This window comes from Bombus affinis, chromosome 18, assembly GCF_024516045.1.
Source record: "Bombus affinis isolate iyBomAffi1 chromosome 18, iyBomAffi1.2, whole genome shotgun sequence".
NCBI classification, from domain to species: Eukaryota; Metazoa; Arthropoda; class Insecta; order Hymenoptera; family Apidae; genus Bombus; species Bombus affinis.
In genome coordinates this window covers 5,735,295-5,748,988 of record NC_066361.1, presented here as the reverse complement: position 1 = coordinate 5,748,988, position 13,694 = coordinate 5,735,295, and the positions used below count along the sequence as shown (strand labels likewise).

The 13,694-nt window shown below is 31.4% G+C and overlaps 1 protein-coding gene and 1 long non-coding RNA gene across 2 annotated transcripts in view; one reads left to right on the top strand and one right to left on the bottom strand.

The window, feature by feature from the left end:
* LOC126926444 (uncharacterized) overlaps window positions 1-13,694 on the bottom strand; it is a 343,177-nt gene that overhangs the window by 5,676 nt on the left and 323,807 nt on the right. The window contains exons 26-30 of the mRNA XM_050742776.1: window positions 10,372-10,630; window positions 8,847-8,958; window positions 8,517-8,649; window positions 8,205-8,349; window positions 235-314 (exon numbers count right to left, since the gene is read on the bottom strand). Coding sequence (XP_050598733.1) covers window positions 235-314; window positions 8,205-8,349; window positions 8,517-8,649; window positions 8,847-8,958; window positions 10,372-10,630 — 729 coding nt within the window. The remainder of the gene's footprint in view (window positions 1-234; window positions 315-8,204; window positions 8,350-8,516; window positions 8,650-8,846; window positions 8,959-10,371; window positions 10,631-13,694) is intronic.
* The window catches only part of LOC126926460 (uncharacterized), a 153,879-nt gene continuing 145,428 nt past the window's right edge, over window positions 5,244-13,694 (top strand). Inside the window, exon 1 of the long non-coding RNA XR_007714622.1 lies at window positions 5,244-5,618. This is a non-coding gene — a long non-coding RNA (uncharacterized LOC126926460). The remainder of the gene's footprint in view (window positions 5,619-13,694) is intronic.

Below are 13,694 nucleotides of genomic sequence, written 5' to 3'. Positions count from 1 at the left end.
TTTTTATTTTATATACAAGTTCATCTAATAATACTATGAAGAACTGAAATATATTTTGAAATATCAAATAAATAATATGTACAAGTTGAATTTTTTCAATAATACGCTGATGTTAATAATGAAGTAATTTTGTTTAAAAACAAATTTTCTTTCTAAACATTTTTGCTGATTAAGATGACTAAGTTTGTCAACGTGCAGATTTAAATTTATTTGGAATTTTTTAATGAAACTTACGGCATTGGTTCAGAGTCGGTATCGATATGTAATGCTGCGTTAATTTGTGCAATAAGTAATTTGCTATCCGTCAGCTGTGGCTAGAAATTGGAACAAAGAAAAGGTACATTAAAACAATATGAAAGTGAAAAATTGAGATAAAATCAAATGAAACGTAGATAGAAATCGGGATTCGAACCGCGATAATCCGCTTGCTGGGCGGGTGTTCCCCTATTTTCCCTTGGAAATGCATTTATTTCAAGAAAGAAGGGTACAGTCTTTACATAAAAATGGTTTGGTATAAACAAAGAAACAAATTTACTGAACTCAGTTAATTAAATTTCTATGAACACTTTCTAACGTATTCGATTGTTTTAAAGTATGAAATTCTACAATAAAGTGCACCCGTACCGAGCGAAAATTCAAAGTCGATTTTCTCGAAAACAAAGCCTCAAACGAAAAATTGTTATTCTATATTTTCGACTTGTTTTTTCGCCTAGAATCACCCCCTTTCCGCTTGTACCACCAGTTACCAACCACCCTGTATATCAGGAGTTGTACACTAATGAAGTATATCACCAATAACACGTAATTTGTATAATATAGCTACGCAACAAAATAATTATACACAAAAGTATCGGTCATCTTACAGATGGAGTTATTAATTAATCCAAATTTCCGGGGCTGATTTATAGTCATTTCTACTGATACTGATTTCTAATTATATTTAATAAATAACAGATTTTCTGACACTGGAAAACTCTAAAGTCAAGATACCGGTATTTAGATACAGTACACTTGCTACTTTACAGAAGTGAGTCTATGCAAAAAATTCAACGGCTTTATATTTCGGATAGAAACGTCGCACACTTGTGAACATTGCAGCTGTAGTTCTAAAAGGTACCGATGATGAAATTTGAGGCGAGTGGAGGATGGAGATGAATCCTAAACATGAAATTTTAGCTTCAGGTATTTATTGGCTTTTGAGATATTAATAAAAAAATTCTAGTAAAATTCTGCCTATGCAGACGTTACTTATACATCCGCCTACGCTATAGTAGTCAATGCTGTTGATTGTTGAATAACCGGAGATAGAATAACGATATCGGCTTCAGTATCTATAGGATGTTCCACCTACGTTGCAATACGTGGATATCCAGAGGATGACTTAAACGATGGCCGAGCTGAACTGAGAGCGGAAGTGCAAAACCCAAGGAAATGTAATATTTCACTTAGATATTGGACGAGACGCCTAGATCCCAGGAAAGCATCAGGGCATGACCAAATATGTAATAAAGCAATCAAGGAACTTCCCATAAAAGGGATTGCACTCATCACATCAATTTTCAACGCAATTTTTTGTCTTGAATACTATTCCAAGTCCTGGAAAATATCACTGATTACACTCATCCCTAAACCCGGCAAGCCAATACATGAAACTAGCTCCTATCACCCAATTAGTCTTCTACCTACTTTGTCAAAACTATTCGAGAAGATGCTAACGAATCGACTCCTTCCACTCCCAGAGGATTTGAAAACACTGCCAGATCGTCAATTCGGTTTTCGGAAGCAACATTCTACAATAGAGCAATTCCATCGCATAACACATAATATCAACTAAATTTTAGGAAAGAAAAAATATTGCTCAGCGGTATTCCTAGACATTCAACAGGCATTCGACAAAGTATAGCACGAAGGGCTTCTATACAAACTTAAGAAAATCCTACCACACACTTACTACCCCATCCTAAAGTCCTACCTAACCAATAGACGATTCATGGTTAAATACTTAGACGTCACAATCACAACATTCCCGATAGAAGCTGGCATACCCCAAGGAAGTGTCCTCGGACCCCTGCTGTTCTCCATCTACGCTGCCGATTTACGAATATCAACAGAGATAACTATAGCGATAATTGCTGACGACACAGCGCTATTAGCTTCCCACGCAGACCCGATAATTGCTTCATCCACTCTCCAGCGATGACTCGACTCTATGGAAAAGTGGTTTCATAAATGGGGCTTCAAAATTAATGAACACAAATCCACACATGTAACCTTCACGCTGCAAAAACAAACCTGACCTGACCATTCACAATATAACAATTCCTAACAAGGACTCAGTCAGATACCTGGGCATGATTCTGGACAGGAGATTAACATGGAAACAACATCATAGACAAATCGAAGCAACTCAAGGATAAACTTAAAAAATTCTACTGGCTCATTGGCCGACGTTCCAACCTAAGCACGCAGAACAAAATTACATTCTGTAAGACCGTAATAAAACCTGTCTGGACCTACGGAATCCAACTATGGGGAACAGCAAGTAATTTCAACATTGAAATACTTCAACGCTTCCAATCGAAAACGCTAAGATCCCTAATAAATGCACCCTGTTATGTTACCACCGAAGCAATACATCGCGACCTCAAGATACCCACAGTCAAAGAAGAATAACAAAATGTAGCAATAGATATATCAAAAGAGTCAACAAACATCGAAACCCCCTAATTACTAAACTACTTAATACGTCGGACCAGATTCGCAGGCTAAAAAACACTATCCGTTAGACCTAAGTAGTAGATTCAATTAGATATTTTTAATAAGTAATATTTACTTATTTATAATATTATTATTTATAAATTATACTTATCTATAATAAGTATTAACTTATTATAAATAATTAGCCATGTCACTGCGCCACACCAGAGAGACTTACTCAAAATTCTCAATGCGAAAATTGATTGTAAAATACTTGCAAATAAAAAGAAATAAATAAATATTGGTCGAGAGGAATACTTCCAAGAAAATGATCGGCGCACGTTGAAAACTGTGAAGCGGGCAGTCGTTCTACTCCGTCGTCCTAACAGTCTTTCGCAAATGAAAGAGCATGGCCATAAGTCTCACCTCAACTCGGTTAGGATTATCTCGTACCTCGTGCTCTCACACGCCACCGTACAAAATTAGTCGTAAGATCGATATTTGAGTCGAGAGTTATATATAACACATAACATTTAACGATATAACCAGCAGCCGGACTTAGTTTTTGAGTTTCTGAGTTTTGAGTTTACATACACAAAATGTCCCATCGCTCAGCGTTAGTTTCGAAGCTGGGTTGGGTCAATAGTAGTATTAATCCGGTAGTATTAAAACAGCCGGCCGGTAATTGATTATTTAATCACCTTAAGGAATAATTTATTTAACGTGAGACACCCTATAGATACTAATGCTGATATCGTTGTTGTATCATCAGCTATTCGATAGACAACAACGACGATTACTGTGATGGATACGATTATATTAGCAACTTCTGTATAAGCAGAATTCGATTTACAAGAAATTACATTTCACAATTTTACAAATTCGGTCACAGATGTAAAAAAATCTAAAGTGCGATCTTTGAAGATAAAATAAGACAAAAATTAAGAAAAATTGCGCTTTCGACTTTCTTTCTTAACAGTAGAAAATCGGCTGTAATATTCCTGTGGGCGAGCAACCCTCCCTGCACGAGTGAAAGAAAGTAAGACAGCTGGAGCACCGGGGAGCGCGATAATCCTCAAACCGAACGACACACGGACAACAATACTCACTCGACTTATTTCATACAAATCACAGTGAAGAACACTATCGTATTCGGAGACGAAAATGATCCTATACGATATTTTGTAAGAAAAATGGTAGATTAAACATTAAATCTGCCTGCTCGTTAAAATCCATAACAGCATATCGAAAACCCCCTATGGAATTTCCGAGTAGAAGGGATTAATGTAATAAATTCCTTTAATCCTCTCCCTTCATAAATAATCAATAAACAAAAGCACATAGTAACAATATTTATATAAGGTTCATACACGCTCTGCGATTGTGTCGTCCGTGAATATCCACAGAAAAATCGTAACAGAAATAGTAGTCGTTTTATATTACAGTAAATGTGTAATATGCCCAGTTTTTCTGCAAACAAATTGAGTACAATAAGCGCACTACATGCACTACACAGACAATACACCCAGATCATTTGTGTTTATATTAAATATAAAAAAATAGAAAACAGAGAAATAAAAACGAAAACAAAAATAAGACAAATAAAATGATTAATAATGAAACTACAATTAACTCTAACTTCATGTTTACGTAGTTTATCCAACGTTCCCTCTTGGCTGTCAAAATGATTCTGTCTTTCTAGAACTGTTCTACTCTCGTACCAAATTTCTAAAAGAAAAATTTACGATACCCTTCGTTGTTTAGCTATCGTTTCCTTTGTATAACTCGAAATTAATCAGGAACAGAAATTAACAGTCACAATATTTGAGGATTTCCTTTTTAAATGCATGGGTATGGCTATTGAGAAAATCAACAGGTTGCTCACCAGATGTGTTTAAAAACGATTAGAACAATCTTGCAAGGCTAGTATCATTTCGGCAATGAAAGCGAAAATTTAAACTATTTATTCAATGCGATAAATGATTGCGATAAGTCTCATTTGATTGTATATTAATTTATATTATTTTATTATTTTATTATGTTTATATACTTTATTCCTTAAAACAATGTCTTAGTCAATTCTGCAACTATTCGTTCAAATAAGTTTTCTGTAGCTTCTTTTGTTTCTCCATTTCTTATTTCATACGTATGTATGTGAATATTATAATAGGCAATGACCACTTTTCAGTTACATTTGTATGGAAATTGTATGTGGTTCATGCAAAATAGTGTACAAACACATTCAGTAGCATCTCATATTATATAATATATTGTTTATAATATAATGATATAGTATATATAATATATAGAATATAATAATACAATATATATAATATATATATATATATATATATATAAATATTGCTACTATATGCTTTTGTTTATTTATTATTTATGGAGATAGGGAATAGGGGAAATATTAATCCCACTATTCGGATCATATCTACCAGGTATGTAAATATGAAACCGGAATTTTTGTATAGAAAATACATGTTTATTGTATGAAAATGATTAAAAATATTTTATTCGAAGCATTGCCCATACATTTTCCCACCTGTCTGGCAATTGGTGGATGCCACGCCAAAAAAACTGTCGCTCTTTTGAGGCAAACCAATCATCCAGCCATTTTCGTACATTTTCGTAAGAAGCGAAGTGCTGGTCAGAAAGTGCGTGTCCCATCGATGCAAATAAATAGTAATCGGACGGAGCCAAGTCTGGTGAGTAAGCCGCGTGCGAAAGTATTTCCCAACTGAACGCTTCGATCGTTTCCTCGACAGGTTTTGCTGTATGCGATGGTGCATTATCACGAAGCAAAATTACTTTCTGTTGCCTTTTTTGATATTCTGGTCGTTTTTCACGCAAAGCTTGATTCAGATCGATCATTTGTTGTCGGTAGCGCTCGGTATTAACGGTTTCGCCAGGTTTTAGCAGCTCATAATAGATCACGTTCCACGTTCCACGTTCTTCGTTCCTCACGTCAAAATTGCCACTTCTGAATTTTTTAAACCACTCAAAGCACTGTGATTTACCAAGAGCATGCTCACCTAAGCTTCGACAAGCATTCGATGCGATTCCGCAGCAGTTTTCTTCAAACGGTAACAGAAAATCAATGCTGTCCGCAAATCGTAGTTTCCAGGTTCAAAATTCGACATGTTCAACGCTATTGCAAACTATGCTGTTGTATGAGACTTGTATTGTTCTGAGTCGAAAATGTTTGTGAGATGTCAACAAAGACTTTTGGCATCAGTTTAGCGATAACTACATTATCAGCTAGGGCCATCTATAGGCAAATTCCGGTTTCATACTTACAGACCTGATACACTGATAAATAATTATGCGAATTGAGACAAAATATTGAGGTAAAAACCATTTTAAGAGTGGCAATCAAAAACTGTCGAAGAGACGATGTTCATTGTTAATGAGATCCTCAGCTAAAGAAGCGAAGAGTGCAGCACAAGTTCGTATTGTATTGTAACTACCAATAACAACAAGGCGTGCGCAGCAAAATTTCAATTCTTCTGAAAAATACTATGTGAACAAGCCCTTAAAGAAGAACATAAACATATTTCGATTTTGCTCGGGTAAACATATGCTGAACGATGGAATGGGAATCTGTTATATTCTCAAACGAAAAAATTTCAATTTAAATGGGCCAAATGACTGCAAATATTGTTGGTACAATTTGAGAAATGAAAAAAGCGTGGCAGTGATTCGTAATTTCGACGGTTATTGCCGTCCGAGTTCTATACAAAGAATAAAATCAATAGTCCAACGCGAGGGACATATTTTTACATTTTTAAAAATACCTAAAGTTTGCACGGTTTTCAGTGCTCTGCATTTATTTCTTATTTCAACTACCCAATAGTTCAGCTATTTGCTGCAGAATCAAGTTCTAGTTCAGGTATTTCTCAGTACTTATATTGCAGTTATTTATGTGTACAATAACCAGAAATTGTTCATTGTTATTCCATATAAAAAAAGAATTTTTTAATGTTTATGTCGAACTTTACTTATTGTTAGAATAATAATATTTCTTAACTTTAAAATCACTACCTACAAGAGGGCATACTATTAAACTATAAAAGTAGCTATTTTCTAATTTCTGTTCATGTGTAATATTTATATTAATAGAAAACAAACTTCATAAGGATATTACAATCCACCTTTCCATTTGAGGTGTTTTTTATTCAAGCTAGAATTAAACATAAATTGATTTTATAATCACAGCTGCACAACGATAGATATTCATTAAAAGAAATAAATGCAAATACTAGAAAACAAACACTGATGATTAGCATATACAGGGCTATAGATGTACAAAAATTTAAGGAGTGATATTTGAAGCTAAAATAAGATGAAAATCAAGAATAAAGAAGTTGCGCTTTCACCTTTGTCTTTCAGTTATTCATAATTAAAACTTAACCGAAATATTCCTGTATGCCAGCAAACCTCCTTACACGAACGAAAATAGGTTAACTTAAACAGCGGGATCCTCAAATCGAACGATATATAGGCAGCAGCTTATTTCGTACAAATCGTAGAGAAGATTATTGTCTCCTCTAATCCTTTACCTCCATACATAATTAGAGGCAAAGCATTAGAGGAAACAATAATCCTCTTTACTTCCATGAAAATTCCATGAGGCGGTTTTCAATATACTGTTTGTGCTTTTTAATACGTAGGCAGGTATAGTTTTAATGTTCAATCTACTACAACTGCTGCCTATGTATCGTTCGGTTTGAGGATCCCTGTGCATCCCATTGCTTAGCTTGACCCACTGTCGTTCGAGTAAGGAGGTTTGCTCACGCATAGGGGTATTTGGGCTAAGATCTAATTGTCAATAACTAAAAAGACAAAGGCGGAAACGCAACTTTTTTGTTCTTCACTTTCATCTTATTTTAGCTTCATCCCTTAATTTTATTTACACCTGTAGTCGAACAGCCTGTATATACTATTATTAGTATATCAGATTAAATTATATTATATTGCTATTCAACATCAACATCATCGTTGAGTTAAAAAGCACTTTTTGGATGTATGTACATATTTACGTTATAAACGTTCCCTGCTTCAATCACAATAAATAAATCTATATAATAAATAAAGATCGCTATAATCCTGATCTCAATAATATATAAGTATATTATATTTAGCTAGAACTTGGCATAGAATTATATTTAAATATAATAAAATATTACTGTTTTAACCAAATTTATCAACTAGAAAGACAATGCTTCTAAACCAAAATCAAATATCATTTTTGTAATCTTCAATTTATAATCCTAAACAATCTTAAAAGATAATAATTTGAACTCTAATTCATGATAATAATTTGAAAAACAACTTAATTTTTTTTGCTGTGTCATTCTTGAAACAATGATGAATATTATTTCGTTCAATCATTTTAGAATATTGTCTAATTATTATCTTTTTTTCTTCAATATTTATAATATACTATTGACCACTGAAGAAATTAATATAATGAGAGTGTGTTTTAAACTACTAACCGGTGAATTGTAAGTTGGCTGGGTAATGTTAACTGGTACGGGCGGCATATAGGGATGGGATCCCAGATTTATTTTCCCCCCAACTGATCCATTTGTCAAAAGACTACGCATAAGTGGAAAGGCAACTGGTTTGTTTTGTTTTGGCGTTTCTATAATTAAAAAAAGTCATTTACAGTACTTATTCAATATCAAAAGTATAAGTAAAAAATATATTACATGAAATAGATATAGAACAAAATAGTTGAACAAAATAAAGCATTATTTTAAACTCGCACAGATACTATGTTTTTGTTGTAGTTACATAGTAGAAAGTGAGTAATACCTGATGTAAGGCCAGGCTCTGTTATAACTTCAACGTAGGTGATGGGGAATATTCCTTTTCTATTTCCAATACGCCCCTCATACCAGTTTTCATCGACTTTTCTTATCAAGACCACAAATTCCCCTAAAAGAATAATGTTTTTGTATTGATGATGTACTGATTCTGGAAATTTTTTGTTACATTAATATAAGGCGCTAAATAAAAATAAATTTTTCCTACATTGTTATTTAAATACTGACCACAGCAGATATGTCTTTTTACATTAATATGCAGGATAAATTTTTGCTGCTGAGATATGTTGATATATTTTTTATACTTACCTTTGACCAAAGATAATTCGAGATTTGTTTGGGCGACGAAATTGAATTTAGCTCGTGCCTGACCCTCGTGAGGTTTCGTTGGGATCGTGCGCACATCCTCGTAAGGTAAAATCTGTAATTTAAAAGATAGTGTTATTTTTTTATAAGTCGACATTTTTCAAATATTATTACTTTTCATTGTAAAGTGATTTACAAGATAAAATCTTGGTGTGAAATCTTAGTGGCAAAAGCTAAAGCTCAACTGGGAAAAATAAGTAGAAAAAAGGAAATAGATTGTCAAGATTAGAAAAATGAATGATCTTATCATTAACGTTATTTTCTGTTTACATTAAACTTCAATTAATATCATTGAATCGCAGGCGATTCACAAGAAGGTGTTAATTATGTAACTTTAAAGCATTTTATATTAATTTGTGTAAATACCTCAGGCAAACTAATCCAAACTGTTATCACCAATAACTCAATGATAGTAATTAAGAATTAATATAACATTTTTGACTTTTATAATTTATATTTATAACACGAAGGTATTTTGTATATGTGTGTACTAACAAATAGCTTTATTTTAAGAATTCTTCGTTCTGATGTAATATTATTAATGTTTAATAAACATGAGTATATAGGATCTAACACCGATATTCAATACATATACAATAACTCTCAAAACTGTTGCAATGATTCGTATTATGAGATAAAAATTCGATAAAAATCAGAAAAACGCTATTGAGGAAAGAAATTTTGTTTAAATAAATTTTGTTTAACGGGACGCGTCATTTTGACGCATTTAGAATTTCATGAAGAAAATGATACAGACAGTCGCATTTTTCTTCCACCATTTATACTAACTTTTATCCACTTAAGGAGATAAATATACAGGGTGGTTGGTAACTGGTGGTACAAGCGGAAAGGGGGTGATTCTACGCGAAAAAGGAAGTCGAAAATATAGAATACAAATTTTTCGTTTGAGGCTTTGTTCTCGAGAAAATCGACTTTGAATTTTCGCTCGGTACGGGTGCACTTTATCACGTCTCGTTGTAACGGATCTCACCGTAGATCGTTGTCTCGATTGACGTTATGTTGTTTGACACTTACAATGTGTTAGAAAGTGTTCATAGAAATTTAATTAGAAGAGCAGAAGTATGTGTTCGGCAGAATATGCAACATTTTCAGCAATTTTTGTAATAATAAACTTTATGATTACTTCATATTATTTCATCATGTATTCCTAATTTTCCGTTACGGCAAAAACAAACTTAAACTGCGACAATATCCATCGAGACAACGATCTACAGTGAGATCCGTTATAACTAGACGTGATAAATAAATAGAGATCACTAGTAATCCTGATTTCTATAGAATTATCTCAGATTCGCTTGTACACATTACTTGACCAGGCCCTGTATGAACAAATATTTGATCAAAATACTAATGTGATAAGAACCTCTTTGATGCATACTATAGTACAATTGTATTGTATAGCAGGAAGAAAGTAATATGAAGGTCAATGTTTTCCAAGTGAAATTACCTCAACGTAATTCGATGGGAACAGGCCAATCATAGCATTATGCTCACCCTCGAACCAGTTCTTGTCTACCTGGCGACGTATAAATATTATGTCACCGCGGCGGAAACTTAATTCCCGCGGAGATTGCCCGATAAAACTATAAAGTGCTTTTGCCACGACCCGCGGTTCCGGTGTTTGCTCCTGGGATCTGCTTTTGTGGCTCAAATCATCCACGAAATCATCGTAACGATTCAAGGGAATCGGTGACTTTTGCGATGGTCTGAAATCATTAATTATAAAAAATAAAACACATAAAGAAATCTGAGGAACTTTAATCTTCCACTATCTGAATACTCTAATATTCGAACGTTCTACACTATCCGAGAATTCTGTTACATCTTTTCACAGAATCCCCGCTACTAGTAGCGGACTACTAAGTCTTTTCCTGCTATAGATATTATTATTACGTACGAAGTGTTGCAGATTTTCCCGCAAAACGATACTAACATATTCTATGCGCAAAGGCAAGAAATGTTATATAGACACAGGTTCATAAATATTTTTGTAAAAAGATGGGATAACAAAAATGTGGAATAACGACAGATTGATTTATCATTCATATGAACGAGATAAATAATTACTTTCAATTTCGTAATAACAGAACAAGCGATGAATATACTTTATTACGGTGTAAATTATTATAAGAAAGATTTTTATGTCAGACTAAAAAATTATAATTTAACTATAACTCATTTCGATTCTTCACCTCCCTTGGGGTTCCTTTTATTTAATTTTAGTATAAAGCTACCTTCAATTTTCTAATAAGATTCCATGTGTGAAATGAGGGATTGTATCTGCTGAGATTAAAGATTTAAAAGATAGAAATAAAGAATAGCAATTATTTCCTTATAAACTTAAAGCACCATTGAAAATTATTATACAAAAATATATGAATGTATTGAAATCTATAAAAAATATATCATTTAATCTGAAAAATAGGATATCTTACTTTTTCCAATTATGATTACTATTTAAGATCAAGGCATATAAATTAAAAAAGTTCAAATCTACTTTTATTCTATATAATTACTCTTTTTACTTTGTAAAGTAAACTGTACAAAAATATATGAATGTATTGAAATCTATAAAAAATATATCATTTAATTTGAAAAATAGGATATCTTACTTTTTCCAATTATGATTACTATTTAAGATCAAGGCATATAAATTAAAAAAGTTCCAATCTATTTTTATTCTATATAATTACTCTTTTTACTTTGCAAAGTGAACTCTGCAAAAATATATGAATGTATTGAAATCTATAAAAAATATATCATTTAATCTGAAAAATAGGATATCTTACTTTTTCCAATTATGATTACTATTTAAGATCAAGGCATATAAATTAAAAAAGTTCAAATCTACTTTTATTCTATATAATTATTCTTTTTACTTTGTAAAGTAAACTGTACAAAAATATATGAATGTATTGAAATCTATAAAAAATATATCATTTAATCTGAAAAATAGAATATTTTGCTTTTCCCAATTATGGTTACTATTTAAGATCAAGGCATATAAATTAAAAAAGTTCAAATATACTTTTATTCTATATAATTACTCTTTTTACTTTGTAAAGTAAACTCTACAAAAATATATGAATGTATTGAAATCTATAAAAAATATATCATTTAATTTGAAAAATAGGATATCTTACTTTTTCCAATTATGATTACTATTTAAGATCAAGGCATATAAATTAAAAAAGTTCCAATCTATTTTTATTCTATATAATTACTCTTTTTACTTTGCAAAGTGAACTCTGCAAAAATATATGAATGTATTGAAATCTATAAAAAATATATCATTTAATCTGAAAAATAGGATATCTTACTTTTTCCAATTATGATTACTATTTAAGATCAAGGCATATAAATTAAAAAAGCTCGAATCTACTTTTATTCTATATTAGTACCCTTTTTACTTTGTAAAGTGAACTCTGCAAAAATATATGAATGTATTGAAATCTATAAAAAATATATCATTTAATCTGAAAAATAGGATATTTTACTTTTTCCAATTATGATTACTATTTAAGATCAAGGCATATAAATTAAAAAAGCTCGAATCTACTTTTATTCTATATTAGTACCCTTTTTACTTTGTAAAGTGAACTCTGCAAAAATATATGAATGTATTGAAATCTATAAAAAATATATCATTTAATCTGAAAAATAGGATATTTTACTTTTTCCAATTATGATTACTATTTAAGATCAAGGCATATAAATTAAAAAAGTTCGAATCTACTTTTATTCTATGTAATTACTCTTTTTACTTTGTAAAGTGAACTCTAACAAAGTTTCTTTTATTAATGGAAATTGCATGTATGCTTTACTGTATGGCCTTACGATATTGTCTCTTTATCCTCATTCTGAACAATTCTTATAATTCTTATACAATATTTATAAGAAATGACTATACATCCGTGCAAAGTGAAAATATATCAGTTGTTTAAACAAGTAATATTTTACAAAGAAGATTGTTTTCTTCGTCTCATTGAATCGTAATTTTATGTTGAAAAAGATATACGTACAGAGTTCTTCTATGTGACTTAGGCTATCAGAGCCCTATACGCGTGTACCACAATGACATATGTGTGCTCTTAAACGCAAAATAGGTGCCAATTGATGCGACTATAAATGAATAAATAATAATGATAGTAATAATAATAATAATAAGAATAATAAGTAATTTATTAAATAGAAAAATAGCTATAATACAATAACGATTAAAAATAAAATACTATTGTGAAAGAAATATTAAAACGATGATACGAAACAGCAAGTGCACAATTAAAACAAAGTCGTATAATTTCAATGGAGGTCGATATCCAATAACAATATTTTTTTTTATTAATGAGATATAACTCTTTAGTTATAAATTACATAGTTGAATAATAGTTGAATAGAACTACTTACTTCATTTTTTTAATTTTACTAGCAATATTTAAATTTCAAATGTTATGAGTTGTTCATGGTGTTTCTTGCAACAGAGATAAGGTAATAAAGTAAAAGTATATTCAGAATTAATAGTTCAAAGATTTTTTCACACGTGTAAAAATATACATGCATAACACAATTTTCTAAATCATTGTTGCATTCTTTCTTTACATTATTTTGAGTAAGAAATTGAAGATAGTGTAATCGATTAATGATTAATTCGGTGAAATATTTTTAAGAAATGCTATATGGCAACATTATAAATATTTCTTATGTTACTTGTTCATTTATTTCTTCACCAGATTCCTACACATTTTATGGCTCAATAATAATTCATGTGAA